General features: G+C 36.2%; 1 protein-coding gene across 8 annotated transcripts in view; it reads right to left on the bottom strand.

The window, feature by feature from the left end:
• Positions 1 to 21,398, bottom strand: part of KCNH5 (potassium voltage-gated channel subfamily H member 5) — a gene marked incomplete at both ends in the record, with an annotated part of 574,893 nt that overhangs the window by 252,078 nt on the left and 301,417 nt on the right. For all 8 annotated transcript variants that reach the window (XR_013827023.1, XR_013827024.1, XR_013827025.1 and 5 more), the window contains one exon: positions 16,344 to 16,736. Coding sequence is in view for 1 of the 8 variants with exons in the window: in XM_079912566.1 (XP_079768692.1) it covers positions 16,344 to 16,736 (393 nt within the window). The remainder of the gene's footprint in view (positions 1 to 16,343; positions 16,737 to 21,398) is intronic.

The raw sequence follows: 21,398 nt of genomic DNA, 5'->3' as shown, positions 1-21,398 counted from the left end.
ATAGACATTAAACACAATTTCTACAGGCCTTCAAGGTCCACAACCCCATTTCTGTCCACACTGCCAGGTCATTTCCAACCATGCCTTTGCCAAGCAATAGTGCTCCAGTCAAACCAAACTCCTTTTTGCTCTCAAACATAACCCCAAAGTTTCACCTTTTAATTTGTCCACAGTGTCCCTTTCATCTACTTATCAAACCAGAAACTGTTATTCAAAATGAGTAATACAGAAGTGTTTGCTTTATTTGGAAAGTTTTTTTTTAGCTATCTCATTCTCCACTGTTTCGTATCCAAAAGAATTTAATGCAATTACTATCATCAAAACTCAAAGTTAATGACTTTGTTCTAAAATTTGATGAAATACTTAAAACTTGAAACAATCCAAATGTCCATCTCCAGTAGAATGGATAAATCATTGCACCTTCACTCAATGCAATACTATCTAGAAATAAACATGAACAGACTAGAACTATATGAAATAACAAGAATGAATCTAAAAAGTATCATACTGAACAAAAGAGACGAGACACAAAAGAGTATATATTGCATGATTCCATTTATAAAAGTTTAAATACAAATGGAACTACTCTTAGGGATTAGACGTCATTAGAAGTCAAAGTGGCTTCCGTGAGCTCTACATGTAACATTGATGTAATTTTTAAAGAATGTTTTATTTAAATATCAAAACAATGTTAAGGAAAATCCATTAGTCACTGTTGTGTTGTTAAGGTTAACATTTCACCACGGTACATAATTCAGATTAATGATTTCTTCTGTATCATGTGATTTGGGGAGGGGGAAGAGGTGTCATATTCAACTCTATCTAAAATAAGAGATTTTACTTATTTTATAACTCACCCTCATAACCTTTAGATTGGTCCTTAAATTATACTTTTTTTACAGACATAATTTTTTTAAGTTTTTTTTTTTGATGTGGACCATTTTTTAAACTCTTTATTAAACTTGTTACAATATTACTTCTGTTTTATGTTTTGGTTTTTTGGCCACGAGACATGTGGGATCTTAGCTCCCCAACCAGGGGTCGAACCCACACCCCATGCATTGGAAGGTGAAGTCTTAACCACTGGGCTGCCAGGCAAGTCTCCTCAAATTACATTTAATCCCTTGTTGGGAATTTTAATTTAACCCATATAGTAATACTGGATACTTTGACAGGCCAAAATAAAATGACTCCCTTCTGTCCTAACACCTTTTTATAACAACCTCTTGATTCTGTGCTTTCCACCAGTTTTGTCTGCTCATTCATTTTCTGCTTAATTTCACTCCAAGCTTTCCAATCTTCCTGTGCCTTCCTCTGCACTCCAGTGGCATTCTGCCTCTATCCCAACCTCTGAGCTCTTAGCTCACAAATCCCTGGGGTTCCACTGCTGGAAGAGAATATCAAACACATCAAATGCATAATAGAACACAGCAGGGTCAATGGAGAACTTTCAGTCATCAGCCTTCCTTTCTAGCCGGTTTCCTTACTTGAAAAGCCCCTCAGGCCATAGGAGCATAAAGAAAAATATCCAGGAGATATCTCAGCGTTATTAACTCTTCAGGATATTTTTGTGGATTCCCACATTAAAGAGATGTGGGATGTAATCAGCATAAAAATAATGGCTTACAATGATAAAGCCGTTTAAAATACAAATCAATTCTCTCATTTGATTATCACTAAGGATAGTAGGCTGATAGCTAGTATTCTTTCCTACCTTCTTCCCCCCTTGCTTTATAAACAAAAGAGGAATGATCAAAGACCTTTCTTGTCCAAGGACACATGACAATTAAGTGGGGGTGAGAGAGCAGGAGTACAGACTTATAACATCCAGTTGCTTGGTTTTTCACCTACATCTAGCATTCTCACACACAGGATGTGTAGTAGATTGTTTGGAAAAAAATAGCTCGGGTCATTTCCTTCCCTGCATCCATACCCTTTGGCAATGTGACCTCTCCCATCAAAAGATACGGTCTATTTTCCCATCTTGACTTCAGTCTAGACTGGCCTTATGACTTACTTTGGCCAGCAGAATGTGGTGTAAGTGACACTGTGCCAGTTCCAAGCCTAGACCTCAAGAAGCATAGCCTCCAGTCATGGTCTTAGAACCCACGGCCATTCTAAGTTGCCATATGAAGAATGGCAACTAGGCTTTTGGAGGATGAGAGACCATAGGAGCAGCCCTATGACATCCATCTGAGCCATCTGGGATCAGTGAGTCACCAGCCATCTCAGCAGCCTACCGCAGACGTACGGGTGAACTTAGTTGAGATAAGCCAAATCTAGCCAAAGTCAGCAGAATCACTCAGGTCACAGGAAAGTGAGTTTAATAAATGGTGATTGTTATTATCCATAAAGTTTTGGAGTAGTTTGTTATGTGGGAAAAAAAGCTAACTGATACAAATGTGAGGAAAGCACATGTATTTATGTGTACAGTATTTCATACTTGTTTGACTTAAAATGGGGGCAACATAGATATGTATGTGATACAGAAGTCTCATTTTAACAAGACATTCTTCCAAACAGGTAAGATATGAATATGTAAAATAAATGTTAACATGCAATTGTTAGATATTATTTACCTTTTGTATTGGGAAACGTGTCACTATTTTGCTTTGCAAGAATTTATGCCAGTAAATATTCCATGAGAACAAAGAACTCCAAGTTATTACTTCATATACCTCCTAAATACTTCTTAAATCCAACCTCACCTAAAGCTTGCCCTCACCCTGTGTAACTTGTTTCCATGTGGATGACCCTGCTGAAAACCTGGCCTCGCAGTTTCTCCACCAATTCATCTCCAACAATCTTTTCACTTTTCCTTAGATGCCCACTCCCGAGGTCATAATCTGAAATTTCTCATATCTAAAACGTTTTCCGGCTCTGAAATCTTGAATTGAACCACCTTGTTTCCTGACCACATCTTCTTCTATGTTGAGCTAAACCGTCCAATTACATCAACATTCAACCTTATTGAATCTCCAGTCTACTGACAGATCTGCTTTTTCCCAATCTATTAACCCCTCCATTCTCCATTTTCTTCTTTATGTGGCCCTATAATTTCAACACCACCATACATCCTGAATTCCTTAGCATGTCTGTCTCTTCATTATAACCTGTATCAAAACCCTAATTCTAACTCAATTATCAGCTTTCTTCAGGGCTGTGTTTAAGAACTGCTTAAGAAAGTAATACAGTAGGGCAGACTGATTCCACTAGAAATTCATTATCATCAATCTCAAAACATCTCCTAACTACTTAGCAATTTTACTACTTGTCTTATGAATTCATCTATCCACTATATTTTAAACTTTCTCTCCTCTGCTCTAAAATCCAGCCACTCCCCCTGCAACTACATCTTTCCCATAGACATTTAAATATCTCATGTCTCTCCCATTAAAAAAAAAAAAAATGTTACTACTCTCCCCTCCACCTTCCCATTCCAGACATTGCCCCTGGTTCTTTTCTAATATATAAGCACTAGCCATTTGATTACACAAACCAGAAACCAAGAAGTATTCATGTTGCCCCTTTCTTTGATATCTCCCATACCCAATTTATCTTAAAACCCTATTAACTTTAACTCCTAAATATCTTTCCAATTTATTCACTTTTCTTCATCGCCACTGACACCATCTTAAACCATGCTACTAGCATCTCTCTCCTAGACCTATGGAAGTGTTCTAATAAATCTTAAGGCGTTCATTTGATTCCATCCACTCTATTCTGAACATTATATAAGAGTTATCTTTTGAAGTCACTCATAGTTTAAAATCATATAGCTTCCGTTGTTCTAAAATCTGTTTTGGTTTAGTCTAGAGCAGGTCATTTCATTATATAATCTCAAAGGACCAGGTATGTTCCCTTCGTGCCCTTTGTCTCTTTCTGATTGTGTATTCATATCATGTTTTGTTCATTCTTTTTTTTTTTTTTTTTTTTTTGTGCGGAACGCGGGCCTCTCACAGTTGCGGCCTCTCCCGTTGCGGAGCAACAGGCTCCGGACGCGCAGGCTCAGCGGCCATGGCTCACGGGCACAGCCGCTCCGCAGCATGTGGGATCTTCCCGGACCGGGGCACGAACCCGCGTCCCCTGCATCGGCAGGCGGACGCTCAACCACTGCGCCACCAGGGAAGCCCTTGTTCATTCTTTTATCCCTAGCACACACTCTAGAACTCCCTGCCACAGTGTAAGCACCAAATATTTATTAAGAAAATGAATACATTAATTAAAGAATAAACTAAGTAATACAGAAATCTCTCATAATAATTTCTGACTCCTCTAGCACTGATATTGTAATTAATAATTAATAGTTATTTAATCTTCATGGGTAGCACAATATTAGGCAATTATATAGAAACCACTCTGTTGTATAAGCATTGGGGTCTTATTCTAAGTAGATTTTGTACATGAATGACTAAATAGTCCATTTCCATTTCCTTTTGTAGAGTACAATTTAAAGACTGAAAGAAAACTAATGTAGCAAACTACAATTGTTATCTGCATCTCTAACCCATATAACAAGTTCTATTGCCTCCTTCCTATTCAGAACTCATTTCTCCAACTCATGTTACCAAGAGATCCATGGAGAAATAATACTAATTACTCCCTGCATTAGTTAATATGCTTCAGTAGAGAAACTCAATTTAAATAACTTGTACATACCATCTGTTTTAGTCTATTTATATTCTTATCAATACACAGTGGCATAAGTAGATAGGTAGATAGATAGTAGATAGATAGTAGATAGATAGATAGATAGAGAGATAGACAGACATCTGTTTTAAGCAACATCCATGATATACTAATTTTAAATGCTTCTTATTATGGAAAAAAAAGGTTCTCATTAATATCCATTGGTCCAGAGTGAATATAAAGCATGATCAAAATATGCACCAAAAAAGAGGTATATTGCCTAAGTCTCGATATTTTTTTCAAATATCATGATATATGCACAAGCAAACCAGGTTGGGAGATGCTTTAAAACCTTCAGTAACTTGCTGCCACCTTTACAATAATCCAAACTCCTTAACACAACCTGCCCCTGCCTACTTTTCCAGTCTCCCTTGTGCATCTCTATCTTCTGCTCTCTGTACTCCAGTTATAGAAAATGTCTTTCCTTTCTTCAAAATTTTTATATTCTCTCTCACCTGGTGGGGTCTCCAAAAGTGAATTTTAAAAACACTCTCCCTAACTCGCTAACTACTCCTTTTGCCTAGTTAATTCTACTCATCTTTCAGGTCTAGGCTTAAATGTCACCTAACCCAGCACCTATAATAACAACACAGGTATAGCTTTCAGAATTCCACAAGGGATATGCTTGGAGTTGTATCAATCAGGGAACCCTTAGGCTGTGGTATCCTCATCAGGTTATTTACAGCTCATTAAAAGTTCTTCATAGTCCAGATGTAATTTACAAATCAGAGATCTTTTTTAAATACAAGTAATACAGTCTAGAAACATAGATAGCATATTTCCTTCATCAGTCCCTGGGAGAACAAAGGAAGACAGTTGATCAAAGGTAAAATCTGTCAATGCAGAAGGAGAAATAGTTTTGTTAACCCTTTATCCACAATGTCTAATAAACAAACTTCCTAAAGATGAAAAATTCCAATATAAAGATAAAACATGTTCCTTGTGAGTTAGCATGTGTTATGTAAAAGCAGAGATAAAATCATGGAATAAAATGAAGTAACAGAAAGACCAAAGGGAGTAGGGATGGAGGTTTAGAACTTCCTTCAAAGAAGAGTGAGGAAATGATGTATTCTCAAGCATAGTGATAATTACTATGCAGAAAGATAAAGAGCAATTTCTATGCAAGTATCCATAGATAGTTAAGGCAAAAAAATTTTAAGGATTATAGTATACATATTGCAATATATTTCAACCTTCTTTGCCTCCATGTCAGAATTATTCCCTAATGTTTAACAATAGGAAGCCTTCATCATGAATGAAGATCAGTTCTGATAAAAGTTTCTATTCCTGTAAGCAACAAAATCAAATAAAGGAATCCTATTGCTATCCTGATTGTTTGCAACTTCCTATCCTCCCAAAGCTAATTCCCTCAGGCAGACTGCTTTGTCTCTGTAGAAAATTAATGCAAAGAGTATGTCCTGGAGCATCACCAAATTTTTCAAATGTAAAAAAGATATCAATCTTTAAATCTGTTTATTACCATTCTGTACCACCAATATCCACTTGGAATAGAATTTAGAAGTTCAGCCTACTGCCACTATCCTCCAGTTTGGAACCTGTGGCTGACTCTTACCCATTCTCCAAATCCTTACCTCATCTCCTCCTTCACACTACTCCTCCTCCTTTATTCACACTCTTGAGTAATTTTTGAAAAAGTTTTTCTCTCAAGCTAGAAGGTAGGTACATTTGAGTTCAGTGACTTTGCCTTGTACATCTTTGTATTCATTAGTCTACAATGTTTTGCACTCCTAGTGGGAGATCTCAGCTTAGGAACCTAAACCCTAAGGTAACCTCTAAACATGTATGGAAAGCTAGCAGTGTAGGTCATATGACTGGAAGATTATTTAAGTGAGAATATTCATGGAAAGGAACTTATGAACAGAGAGGGGAGCATAGCGGCCAAAGGATAACGCCCTACTGTCTGAATGAAGAAGTTTGGGGCACAGATAAGGTTATGCCACAAAGACTGCCCTTTGGCCCTAACTTTTCCATTACTAACAAGAAACAGGTATATTTAGGAAACATTGTAAGCTTCAATCCCTCATTCACTTCAATAGAAATATATATAGTATGGCAATTATGTGTCAGGCACTGCAAATCCAGGCTATTAGAAAGACAGAGTCTTTGCATTGAGGAAGCATAAGGTCTAATTTTGATTCCTCCAGAAATGAGCACAGGGTCTAACCCTGAGTTTTCTAAAGATCCTTTTTGGATTTGACTTCTTAACTTGAAGTAGAATTGAAGGTTGCAAAATAGGGTCACTCATAAACCTTCCCCTGAGCACACAGATGAAAGACAAGTGTTGATAAACCACTAATCCAATCATCGATAAAAATATAAATGGTTTTTTATTATTATTAGAAGCACTAGTGTTATTAATGTGCTTTCTTAAGCAGAGAAGAACTGGGAGGTATATAGGACTTAAAATTGCAGCAAAAGTTTTTAAAGCAGGCTAATAAGAAACTAAGAAAGTCCCATATAGAAGGTAAAATCATCCCAGAGATAATACATTTCATTGCATTAAAAGTCTCATACTCTTCAGACTAACTAAGTTTATCAGGGATAAACAGGAGCATTACATAATGATAAAGGGGTAAATTCTCCAAGAAGACATAACAATCCTTATATTGTATGCACCTAACAAGACCATCAAAATATGTGAAGCAAAAACTAATAGAAATGCAAGGAGAAATTAAATGAATCCACTATCATATACTTCAATATCCCTCTGTCAGAGATGGTCAGGTGTAGCAGGCAGAAATCAGTAAGGACAGAGCAGAACTCAACAGCATCATCGATTAGCTGGCTATTACTGACATCTTTGACTACTTTATACAACAACAGCAAAACAACAACAACAAAAACCCACATTCTTCTCAAGGTCATGTAAAATATTCACCAAGACAGACCACATCCTGTGCTATAAAACACACCTTAACAAATTTAAAACAATAGAAATCATACAATACCTGATTTTGGACCACAATGAAATTAAACTAGAAATCAATAACTGATATATACCTGGAAAATCCAAAAATATGTGGAAATTAAATAACACACTTATAAGTAAGACATGGATTAAAGAGAAAATTTCAAGTAAAATTTAATGCTTTTTTAATTAACTGAAAGTGAAAATACAACTTAACAAAGTTCGTGGGATGCAGCAAAGCAGTACTTAGAGGAAAATATATAACTTAGAACGCATATATTAAAAAGCAATAAAAACTATAATCAATAACCTAAATTTCCACTTTAGCAAACTAGAAAAAGAAAAACAAATTAAATCCAAAGTAACAAGAAGAAAAGACATATTAAAAATATAGCAAAAATCAATGAAATTAAAAACAGGAAATCGGTAGAGAAAATCAACAAAATCTTAAAAGTTTTTTCTTTGATAATATCAATAAAATTGATACGCCTCTAGCCACACTAAGAAAAATAAAAAAGAGAGGACACAATTACTAACATGGCAAATGAAAGAGAGGATGTCACTACAGATGCCATAGACATTAAAAAGATAATAATAATAATAACAACAAAGTGGAATAATATGAACAACTCTATGCCCGTAAATTTGAGAACCTAGATGATATGGACTAACTCCATGAAAGACACAATCTGCCAAAACTCACACACATACAAAAATAGGTTATTTGAAGAGAATTACATCTATTAAACAAATTGATTCAATAAATTAATAACCTTCCAAAACAGCACCAGGCCCAGATGGGCTCATGAGTGAATTCTACCAGATATTTAAGGAAGAAATTATACTAATTGCCTACAATCTCTTCCAAAAGGTAGAAGCAGAAACAATACTTCCTAACCCAGATTTATGAGGCTAGCATTACCCTAATACCAAAAGCAAAGACAATATGAGAAAAGAAAACTACAAAAGAATATCTCTCATGTACATAGATGTAAAAATCCTCAACAAGATATTAGCAAATCAAATCCAACAATATATAAAAATAATTATATAGTATGGCCAAGTAAGATTTATCCTAGGTATGCATGGCTGGTTCGACACTCAAAAATCAATTAATAGAATCCATAACATCACAGACTAAAGAAGAAAAATCATATATTCATATCAATAGATGCAAAAAAGGCATTTGACAAAATGCAAAATCTATTCATGATAAAAACTCTGAGAAAACTAGGAACAGAGAGGAACTTCCTCATCTTGAAAAAGAACATCTACAAAAACCCTACAGCTTATGTCATATTACATCATATTTAATGGTGAGAAATTAGAAGCTTTCCCACTAAGATCAGGAACAAGGAAAGAATGTCTATTCTCACCACTCCTATTCAACTTCATATTGGAAGTCCTAGCAAATGCAATAAGAAAAGAAAAGGAAATAAAAGGTATACAGACTGGGAAGGGGAAATAGAAAACTGTCTTTGTTTACAGATGACATAATTGTCTATGCAGAAAATCCAAACAACTTGACCCAGAAAAAAAAAAAAAATCCTGCAACTAATTAGCAATTAAAGCAAGTTTGCAGGATATATGATCAACATACAAAAGCCAATCACTTTCCTATATACCAACAATGAATAAGTGGAATTGAAAAACACAATACCATTTACATTAGCACAACAAAAATGAAAAACTTAGATATAAATCTAACAAAAAAATGTACAAGATGTACATGAGGAAAACTATGAAACTCTGATGAAAGAAATCAAAAAAGAACTAAATAAATGGAGCAATAGTCCATGTTTATGGACAGAAATACTCAATATTGTCAAGATGTCAATTTTTCTCTACTCGATCTAAAGCTACCAATGTAATCTCAGTCAAAATCCCATTAAGTTATTTTGTGTATATCAATAAACTGACTGTAAAGATTATGTGGAGGGATAAAAACTGTGCAAAATAGCCAACACAATATTGAAGGAGAAGAACAAAATCAGAGGACAGACACTCAACTACAGTAAGGCTATAGTAATCAAGACAGTGTGGTACTGGTGGAAAAAAAGTAAACAAACAGATCAATGGAACAGAATAGAGAGCCCAGATAGACCCCCATAAATATAGTCAACTTACCTTTGACAAAGGAGCAAGGGCAATACAATAAAGAAAAGATAGATTTTTTCAACAAATGGTGATAGAACACATGGACATCCAATGCAAAAAAATATGAATCTAGTCACAGACCTTATACTCTTCACAAAAATTGACTCAAAATGGATCATAGACCTAAACGTAAAACATAAACTATAAAATTTTGAGAAGATTATGTGGGAGAAAATCTAGGTACTTTGGGCATGGTGATAATTTTTCAGACATAACACCAAAGGCATAATTCATGAAACAAGTAATAAACTGGAATTCATTAAAATTAAAAACTGCTCTGTGAAAGATACTGTCAAAAGAATGAGAAGACAATCTACACACTGGGAGAAAATATTTGCAAAAGACATTTGCAAATAATAAAGGACTATTATCTAAAATATATTTAAAAACTCTTAAAACTCAACAATAAGAAAATTAAGAACCCCATTAAAAATGAGCAAAAGATCTGAACAGCCACCTGACAAAAGTAGATATTCAGATGGAAAATAAGCATATGAAAAGATGTTCATATATCATTAGAAAATTGCATATTAAAACAACAAGATACTACTACACATCTACTATAATGGCTAAAATCCAAAACACTGATGATACCAAATGCTAGTGAGAACGTGTGCCAACCAGAACTCTCATTCATTGCTGGTGGAAACATAAAATGGTAAAACCACTTTGAAAGAGAGTTTGGTAGTTCCTTACAAAACTGACATATTCTTACCATATGATCCAGCAACCATGCTTCTTAATATTTACCCAAATGAGCTGATAACTTATGCCTACACAAAAACCTGCATACAAAAGTTTATAACAGCTTTATTCATAATTGCCAAAACTTAGGAGCAATCAAGATAGCCTTCAGTAGGTGAATGGATAAACAAACTGTGGTACATCCAGACAGTGGAATATTATTCAGTACTAAAAAGAAATGAGCTATCCGCCATGGAAAGACATGGAAGAACCTTAAATGCATATTACTAAGTGAAAGAAGTCAATCTGAAAAAGCTACCTGCTGTATGATTCCGACTATATGACTTTCTGGAAAAGGCAAAACTGTGGAGATAATAAAAGGATTAGTGGTTGCTAGGGGTTAGGAGGGAAGAAAGGATGAATAGGCAGGGCACAGAGTTTCAGGACAGTGAACTACTCTGTATGATACTACAATATGCCATTATGCATTTGTCAAAACCCATAAAATGTACAATACCAAGAGTGAGCCTACTGTAAACTATGGACTTTTAGCAATATGATATGTCAATATAGTTTCACTCTGGTGGGGGTGTCGATAATGGGGGAGGTTATGCATGTATGGGGGCAATCTCTGTATGGGGAGCCTCTGTACCTTCCTCTCAATTTTGCTGTGAACCTAAAACGGCTCTTTTAAAAAAGTCTATTATCAACTGACCAAACACATTGATAAGAAAAATCAATCAGTTCTAAGGTAGACTTGGCAATGTTTCTATGGGTTTAATAATATTAAAACTAGTAAAACTAAAAAAAAAAAAGTACTATGTAATCCTTACCTATACCACTCAAACATTATTTCAATTACCTACAGGCTTTAATAAAAAAAGTAATGGTGATCAAGTTGTATTAAATAGCAATTTCTAAAATTTTATTCTTGGTGGAGTGTCTGAAATTCCACAAAAGGGGACAAAAAGCGTCTAAAATCTTTGAGTATAATTAGCTTCTTTGATTTCCAATTCTTGTTTTGATGACTAGGCAAGAGATAAAAATTTGCTATGTAAACAGATATGCTAAAATGAAACAACGCATGTGGCCACTTGACAAGCATAATTCAAGAAAGTAATAATTTAGAAAATTATTTTCCATAAACTTCCCTGGAAATTAAAAATATTTATAATACTTCCACTTAGCAGTCACTGGCCCAATCATTTTGTCTCCTGAAACAATACATAAGTGACCATTTTTCCAATTTCAATTTGTTCTAACCTAGTTTATCATGTTTACCACTTACTAATACCACTCATTGTCCCCTGAATTCCCCATGTATCACGTTTCCTAAGTCCACTCAGGCTACCAAATTGTGTGTTACCTGCAGCTGCCCCATTTTTCTCTGATGTCTTATAATTCAGTTCCCCCTAACCTCCCAGAGCTGTATTCAAATGCATGCTACAAATGAGCTTATTTCTATTCCTTGGATTCTTGGTGATAACATCTTTTACCCCGTTACGGTGTCTAGGAAATTTACATTACGTACTTCTTTTCAAACAGAATTATTTCCTTTAATGGATTCTGTCTTCCCATCCTCACAGTTCTCTTAAAGAATGTCATACCCAGTTCGTGAAATCCTAGTAAATCAAGTTGCCTTAAGAGAGCATGTTGACTGAGACAATCTTGAATACAAAAAGTGTTATTAAGTCCTCTAAGTCATTCTGCACTCATAGCATGTCAAAGGATTAAATTGTGATCTTCAGACTCATACTCTCCTATTCCCAAGCCACCACTAGCTCAATTTCTCATTTTTAAGTTCTATTTTGTTTTATGTCATTGTACAGTCTACTAAAACCTTGCTAACACTTTATTGCTTCGGGTCAGTGAGTCACCAATATGTACCAAGAGCAACAAAGGACTACCAAGGAGATGGAACACATCCCTCAATATCACAGGGCTTATCACCAAGCTGAGGAAACAGACATACACAAATGAAATAATAATATCCCCTTGAACATGCACAATTCTACAAACAAAAGTCATTCATATCTGTTTTCCCATCTATTCCTTAAAACCGTTGTGTGAAGTAAAAAAGTCAAGCATTCCTTCCCTTTTTTTTACAGATATGGAAACTGAGACCCAGAATCACCATCTCAAAGACTCACAACAAACATGCCCTAAAGAAGGCCTCCAATAATTGAAAGAGAAAGTTAAAAGTAATGTGGAGCCAAAATATAAGACAATACTAGTTTGAAAGATGAGAAGGTAAACAGAAGCCCTTGATTTATTTAGAAGGGCAAAGATACTCATAAGTCAAATACTGATGCTAAAAATATTAAGAGTAATCAATTAACAGAAAAACTTCTAGTCCTGTAGAGGAAATCCAGGAGATTTAAAAAATTCAATCAATCCAAAAGACAGCAGAGAACAAGCAAAAATAAAAACAGAGAAAAGTGAAGAAAAAGCATTTTACAATGGAAAATAAGATGCTCTAAGAAAATCAAAAGGTAATTAATCACAATAAGTGTAAATAGACTAAACTTCCCAGTTAGAAAGACTCTTAGAATGTATAGACTATTTATAAAAGACACAACTAGAGTATAATAATCTAGAATGATAAAAAGTTAAATAATAGAAATACATATATTAAATAGTATACAAATGCTACTTTAGCTCTATTAGTATTAAGCCAAAAAGACTTTAAGCAAAAAAAAAAAAAAAGCATTATTAGTTACAAGAAAAGGTGGAAAATAATGTTGAGAAAATCTTCCAGAAAGTACAGCAAAAATATAAAGGATTGGAAAATAGGGAAGAAAAAAAAAGGAATCAGAGGAGAAGTCTAGTAGGTATAAGAACAAAAGGAATTCCAGCAAGAGAGAGAATGGAAAAGAGGGGGGAAAGGGATGGAGGAAATCATCATAAGAAAAAAATCAAAACAGAAGCCTTGCTTTTCTAGATTGAAAAAGGCTACCCAGTCAGTACCCAGCAAAACTGATGAAAATGGGACTTACACTAAAGCATATTACTGGAAAGATTCAGAACCCTGGACAGAGAAGATACATCAAATTTCCAGAAAGAGAAAACAGGTCACAATGGTTTAAAGTTTCTTAAGAGAATTATTAGAAGGTAGACTGTAATGGCACTGTGTCTTTCAAAATCTGAGGAGAAATTATCTCTGGCCTAGGATATTACAGCTAGCCAAACTGTCCATCAGGTGGGAGGGTAGAGTGTAGAGAGATCTGTTTAAGAAAATGATGTTGATAGACTATTACTTGTAGCAATGTACTGGAGGGAGATTCAGACAACTGGCATAGAGCTTAGCGATTGAGTTAGTGATTAGTACATAAAACTAAGCAAATGATAAAACCAACTCTCAGGAAAATGGAAAGTGCAGAAAAGGAAAAGTAATCACAGCATGTTGAAGGTTCAGCTATAAATAGCAGATTTGTAGTAGTAGTGATATAAATACCTACTATTTATGGAACCAAGAGGATGGTATACCTATATTGCGAGAATGAGGTGAGGGAAATAGTGCATATATACAGTTAGGGCAGGGAGAAAGAGGCTAAAACTTCAAATTCCGTAGTAAGAAGTCAAAGACAAGTCCTAAAACTGAAAAACCAAGAGGTAGGTACATAATCTTGCTGTTTGGTGATGGAAGCAAATAACAAAGAATCCCTTAAACAAGGGGATTGCCCCTAGTGGTTGCCCCTAGTGTCTTTTCTTTTTTAAAATGAGATATTGCCAATTATTCTTCATGGAAGTTTTACCAACATTCCCTTGAGCAATGTATGAGAGGCCTCACCCCATCGCTTCATCAGTTCAGGTCCCCGACAGAGTAATGCCAAGTCAGGGTTAGATATGCAAGACCTTTACTGAGATAAATGCCTATGAAGGAGAAACGGAGGAGGGAGGAGCCTTCAGACCACAATGTCATTTGAAACCTGTGAAGAGGGGAGGAAGAATTGTGTAGAAAGAGCCTCAACCACAGCACAGGTAAATGGGGAGTCCCAGAGCAAAAGTTGCTCAATAGAGGAGCTCTTTATTGAGCAGGAGTAAACTAATCATAATGTTACCACCATTCTTAGTCACTGGCTGGGCACAATGTTGGGGAAATATGGCTTCGATGTGTGACCTGCAGCAGATCAGAAAACCATAGCAGGTGTCAGTCAACTGTGTTCAGTGGTGTGTTGGTAAATGACTAACAACTAATTCCACAGAAAGTTAAAGAAAAGTTTTTATTCATAGCATTTGTGACTTTCTGGGTGTAAATACTCCCATTGTGGCCAGTTTCAAGCTACCAGTGTGATAGTGTGATATCACTGAACGCCAATGAATGATTGGCTTTCTCAAACCAGGAGCCACTTCCAGGAATCCCCTAACTGTGCTCCATGCAGCAGGTTTTCATGAAAGGAGATCTGAGCAGTGCACATCCTTAGCCACCTTCTCACCAATCTAGTGTGTGTGGTAAGTGATGGTATGTCAGTGTAGTTTGTAGGTTTACTTTGCATTTTCCTTAATATTAGTAAGTCTGAGGATCTCTTCATGTATTTGTATGGTATATTAAATGCATTTATTATTATGTAATGTTTAATGTATTCACTTTTCTATGAATTAAACCAATCTTTTAATTATTTTTATTAAAATCTTTATGCCTATGTTCTAAATAATGGAAATCTTAATGCATTGATCTTAATATATTAATCCATTTAGTAAGTGAACATATAAATACTATTTATTATCTTCTTATCATATGATTAGCATTTTCAAAATTAACCCCTCTCAACCCTTCCAGAAGGTAAATAGGGAAGAAATAAATATACCTTAAAAAGCTTGATGTAGGTAAAATCTAAAATTAGAAAACAAATTACTACGATTCCTTTTTTTCCCCCAATTTTTAAAGTAACAATTACGTGTACAGCATCAAAATACAATGTCTATACTTAACTTTCAGGGAAATATTTTTAATATCATTAAAGTGGATTGAATGCAGAAATTTTATGGAAAAAGTTACTGAAGAAAAGTTGCAAACTACCTCCCAAATACACACACAATGACAACAATGTAGTGCAGAATTTTCCATCTGAACAGTCTATGAGGACAGAGTAAAATCTTCAGGGAAATTAAGTTTGTTATTATTATTATGAACATATTTTAATAATAGATACATTCTATATTGACTCATTTATATACATCCTTCGTGTAGCAAGTTGAAAATCATCCACTACTAGGTTAGAAGCTAAGAAGCTCTGAATAAAATGGTCTTCCAAGATATTACATGTTTTAAGTATTTCTCATTGTGCAGATAACATTGAATGAATCTTGAATGTGACCAGACATCAGAAGTCATCCAATATAGTCTCTAATCACAAATGTACTTAGACAAAATTTAAAGCAAAAACTATAAAAAAGAAACCAAAAAGGCAAAAATTCAAGAATTTTTCTTCCATAAAATTTTTTGTACCTTTTTGTTAACTCAAGCACTGCTATCTGGAGGAGGAGGAGTCAAAAGACCTATGGGTGCACAGAGTTTTAAAATGCCACAGTTTTCAAAAAAATAAAACCAAAACACACATCAAAACACATCACCTGTCAATCAATTATCTAGTTCATAAACCATATTTGACTCCAAATGCTGTGGCTTTTCTTCTCCACCTCTTTCAACCACAACCTCCAACCATAGCCATTTTTCTAGTAATCAGTATTTTCAACCAGAAATCAAGAAAAAAAAGCAGATGAAAATTATAAGGTAATCAAATATGATAATTTACGGCAAGTGTTCAGTAGGATGAAGATTGAAAGTGGTGGCTCAAAAGAAGTTTGGATTATCTGTAAATTCCTTTTATCCTAATTTTCTCGAAACATGTTATTCAAGTACTAAAAAGAAAAAGAAACTTACCTCATCAACATTTTCAAAGGCATTGATGATGTCATAAGGTAAACAAGACAACAGATCGATCACAAACCAAGTTTTCAGATAGTTCATCCTGATCAACTTGGGGTCAGAAATGACCTCTCCACCAGGTCCCACAAAGGTCGTGTGAAAATTTAAAACAATGTCAACCAGAAAAATAACATCCACCACACTGTCCAGCACCAGCCAGGCTATGTTGTTCTGCTTCGTTTTGAAGGAAACGTTATAAGGAACCATAATGGCGGTGTAGAAGGTAAGAATTAAAATCACCCAATCCCAAGTTGTTTTAAAAGCACAATAGTGTAAAATAATGTGTGGTGGCGTCTTTGGCGCTTCTTGCTTGTACTGAGGAAGGATATCTGATCCCAGCTGAAGAACCTAAAAGAGAGAAAATGTATATATAATGACCCGGACATCTCTGCACAGTTAGTAATGAATTCAAATTTACTGGCAGCCAAACCACAGCCTATTAATCATGACTCCTGGTTTCAAGGCCAGTCAGGCTCTGTAGTTTCATCTCCCTCTTCTCCTAAGTTGTATCAAGGTTTGTTCAAAGTCACTCCATGTCCAATCTCTCTACCAAAGTTGATCTGTCTGCTATTCCCTCTGGCTTTCTCTCCAGTGGCCAACTGTTGTTTCAAAAACTGGTCCCCATACATGGAGGGCAGGGAGAGACCAAAGAAAGAGGCAGACCACTCCAGATTGGTAGGTGGCAGTTTTAATATACAAGGGAACTTACTTACAAGGCTTTTTTTTTTTCTTTTTTTTTTTGCGGTACACAGGCCTCTCACTGTTGTGGCCTCTCCCATGGCAGAGCACAGGCTCTGGACATGCAGGCTCAGCGGCCATGGCTCATGGGCCCAGCCGCTCCGCGGCATGTGGGATCTTCCCAGACCGGAGCACGAACCCGTGTCCCCTGCATCGGCAGGTGAACTCTCGACCACTGTGCCACCAGGGAAGCCCCTTACAAGACTTTTACTGGGCAGCCACAAGACCAGTAGATCTCTGAACCCACCCGCCAAATATTAAAAGTTTATACAGAAGCCTTAACTGGGTTCAGTCACATATAGAGGTGTGACTGAAGGTCACAACAACACCTGAAGGTCTCAACAACACCTTACTCTCTCAAGCCTGCATCCTTGAAAATGGCCCCCATTGGGGGAATGGTAAGCAGAGTATACATTCCAAGGACAAGGGTAGGGGTAAGGAGCCTCCAACTGCCTGGGTCCAGCTGAAGGGTCAACCCGCAGTCCCATGCTCTCGATGACCTCCCCCAGCACCAACACTGATCCACAGCACTGCTGGACACCAACTTCTGCAAGTTCTGCACACTCACTTGGAAGGCTTGCCTAGAATCACACATCTCTCACTGACTGCCCAACTGTTATTTGCATGACTCACCCTTATCCATTCTTCACATATTTGGCACCTCAAGGAGCATAACTTTGATTCTGACGGCCTTGCTGAACCCCAGGGCCCCACTGATGGTGATATTGCTGTTGTGTGGGACTCAGCCAGGGCCCTAATGACTGGCACAGCAATATCAGGGGTGTAAATGTTATAACCTGCTTTTCCCTTTTTTCCTTTCAATCAGGACTTAAAGAATATTGGATTTCCTGCCCAAAGGCAAATTCCCTTTAGGGAAAAAAAAAAAAAAACCTAAATATTCAGGTTTGCTTCTCCGTACCTTTTCGACAAATGGAAAAATTTCAATGTAATGTTATATGAACCTTGACTTACTCTGATTAGGTCTCATTAAAGAGACAATGAGAAAAAGCAGATGACAGAGCAAAAGCAGAGGTCTGGGCAAAGGTAACAAACACAGGACCTAGCACTTCCTTCCAGAACCTAGAACCTGGAAATTGTGAAAAGGAGCTGAAGCAGCAGGTCAGAGACCTCTGCTCCATGCCATCAATGAAGCTAAAGCTGAGTAAACCTATGTATTAAGGAGTCTGTAAGTGGGACTTTGATAAACAATGTTTTCAGCAGCTCTACCATCTTATGCATCCAAGTATTTAGTGTCCCTAGGACTAATGGGACCCAGAAAGTAGGAGTCAACAAGTTCAAATTATAAAATCATAAATGCACTAAATTTGTGAATGTGCAAATAGATGTAAACAAAAACACCTGTTAGCATGTAATTCTTACGCTACAAAGCAAAATAAGTATACTAGCATGTTTTGAAACTTGAGATTTATCCTGAAAAGTCTCTCATGAATAGAACTCACATAACTGAAAACTAAGCATATAATATCATCATTGCTATTTTAAAATGTGAAAAACATCATTGATATTCTCTTTAGGTGTATATTATAATTATTGCTTTAAGTTGGGGAGTTATAAGAACTATTTATAAAGATTTTTACATATTTATCCTCATTATCAGTGCCCCAGTCATACTTTTCCCATAAGGTCTTAAATTACTTAGCAACAAATTATCCTACAGGCAGGTAAGCTTCATGTTGAGACAAAGCATTACATACACAGAATCATACAGAACCATGGCCTCTCTTTCACTTTTCAACCACTGATCTATTCATTCTAATTTCACTGTGTTAAACATGAAAATTTCCTTCATATTCAATGTTAATATTTTACCACAGTCTACAGTTTGAGCACAAAGAAATACGTACTTAGAAAATAAACTCAGTGCCAGGGTACATTAGGACCTTCATGGGTCCTGGGTATTTTTGCCTTCTTAGACCCCTTCCTCCTTAAAAATAATAAAAATTATATTTTACAACTGTCTTTTTACAAAGATGAATAAATTAATATTATATATTCAAAATTCTTTTACCTAAAAGTTCATGTTTTCCTTCTACTATTAGTAGAAATTCAAATATCATGTGGGCCCTACACACTGTGTTAATAGACAAGTCGGCCCCGCTAAGCACCCTGGACAAATGTAAGATGTCTCCTCTAGAGATGGAATGAAACCACTCTTGAGTTCAGTATTTCTTAAATCTGGCCACAAACTAGAATCTTCTGGAGAAGTTTTACAAAATAAAGTATACTCATACTCAGACCCCATGTCAGAAAATAATTAAATTCATCTTGTGTGGGTTCCCAGAGAATCTATATTTTCAAAATCTTTCCAGGTGATTATAATGTACAGTTCAAAATAAAAACCCTTGTCTTATATTTCTTTAGACATTCATAACCCAGTTCTTCAGAAGGTGACTTGCATTCGTAAAGCAATCCAAAACTGCTACAAGAGAAGGAGGAGAATGAGGAGGGAGGCGAGAAGAATGGCAACAACAACAAAGAAAGGGACTCACTATGTGCTGCAGCTTTGAGCTTTCTCATATGCAGAGCACGACTTTAATCTCAGCCCCATCACTAGGACTCCTTTATAAGGCAGTAACAACTCTTCGCTTTGTTATTTCATTTGTACTTTCAGGAGCAATAAGCCTTAGGTAGAGGGGGGATGAAATCACATTTACTGATGTATTTTTGTACTGAAACAGATATACGCTTTCTCTCTGAATATCTGAGCTCACTGACTCTAAAGGACTCAGTACCACGGATACAAGTGAGAAGCTGAAGCCAATCAGCACGATGTCAGGACCTGTGGAAAACAGATGAACCGCCTACATGGAGACCAGGATCTTTGAAAGTGGGGATCAGCTCCAAATTTAGGGGGCCTGGTGGAATTAAGATAAAATTTATATGTGTTGGAAAAAGTGAAAGAGCCTGAAATTTAACAGCAAATCCAAATACTCAAGCTGAGCAAATTATATGACTCTGAGTACAATTGGCAAAACTATATCTTTCTGCTAACTTGGTGCTTCTTTTAGGTCAGTCTTTGAAGATCTAAGAGCACAAACAGACTAAATCTCTGTTGAAAACCTTCTTATTTCCACATGTTCTCTGAAATCAAGCCTAAGACCTGACAGAAGGCAGTCTGGTATTTGAATCAGGTTTGTGAATTAGGGATGACTGATAAAGAAACTAACAATAATCAAAAGGCAAAGCAAAAAAAAAGAAAAAAATCAGATGGGAAGAGACAGGAATGAAAGTTCCTCAAAAGTAAAAGTAAAAATGATAAGCTGTCAAGCGGAAAGGAACTTTCCATTTGATATAGAAAAAAAAACTATCCTGAGTGATTCAGGGTGCTAAGGTAGAAAAATTTCCTCTCTATGGTCTCTTTCCTCTTGTTCTTGCCCAACTGTGTTAACAAAGAAAGAAAAACTGAATGAGTTAAGACCCAGTAAGAATCATAACTGCAAAAGTCAGCAGTCACAGAAACAAGCTCCTACACTTTAGTTTGATTTGTAGAAAGAAACGGACAACCGAAGGCAGAAAAGAAAGTAGCTTCAAAATCAAGTAGTACAGGGCTTCCCTGGTGGCGCAGTGGTTAAGAATCCGCCTGCCAATGCAGGGGTCACGGGTTCAAGCCCTGATCCAGGAAGATGTCATATGCCTGCAGAGCAACTAAGCCCCTGAGCCACAACTACTGAAGCCTGCGCACCTGGAGTCGGTGCTCTGCAACAAGAGAAGCCACCGCAATGAGAAGCCCACACACCACAACGAACAGAAGCCCCAGCTCGCCGCAACTAGAGAAAGCCCATGCGCAGCAATGAAGACCCAATGCAGCCAAAAATAAATAAATAAAATAAATTTATTAAAAAAAGAAGATACATGCACCCCAATGTTCGTAACAGCACTATTTACAACAGCCAAGACATGGAAACAACCTAAATGTCCATTGACAAATGAATGGATAAAGAAGATGTGGTATATATATATATACAATGGAATATTAGCCATAAAAAAGAATGAAATAATGTCATTTGCAGCGACATGGATGGACCTAGAGATTGTCATATTAAGCGAAGCAAGTCAGACATAGACAAATATCATATGATATCACTTATATGTAGAATCTAAAATATGATACAAATGAACTTATTTACAAAACAGAAACAGACTCACAGATATAGAAAACAAACTTATGGTTACCAAAAGGGAAAGGTGGGGAAGTGATAAATTAGGAATTTGGGATTAGCAGACACCACTATATATGAAATAGATAAACAA

The sequence above is a fragment of the Stenella coeruleoalba genome (genome assembly GCF_951394435.1).
Source record: "Stenella coeruleoalba genome assembly, chromosome: 2".
Lineage (NCBI taxonomy): Eukaryota > Metazoa > Chordata > Mammalia > Artiodactyla > Delphinidae > Stenella > Stenella coeruleoalba.
Note: the sequence above shows the minus strand (reverse complement) of the source record. Positions and strands in the feature narration are given on the sequence as shown.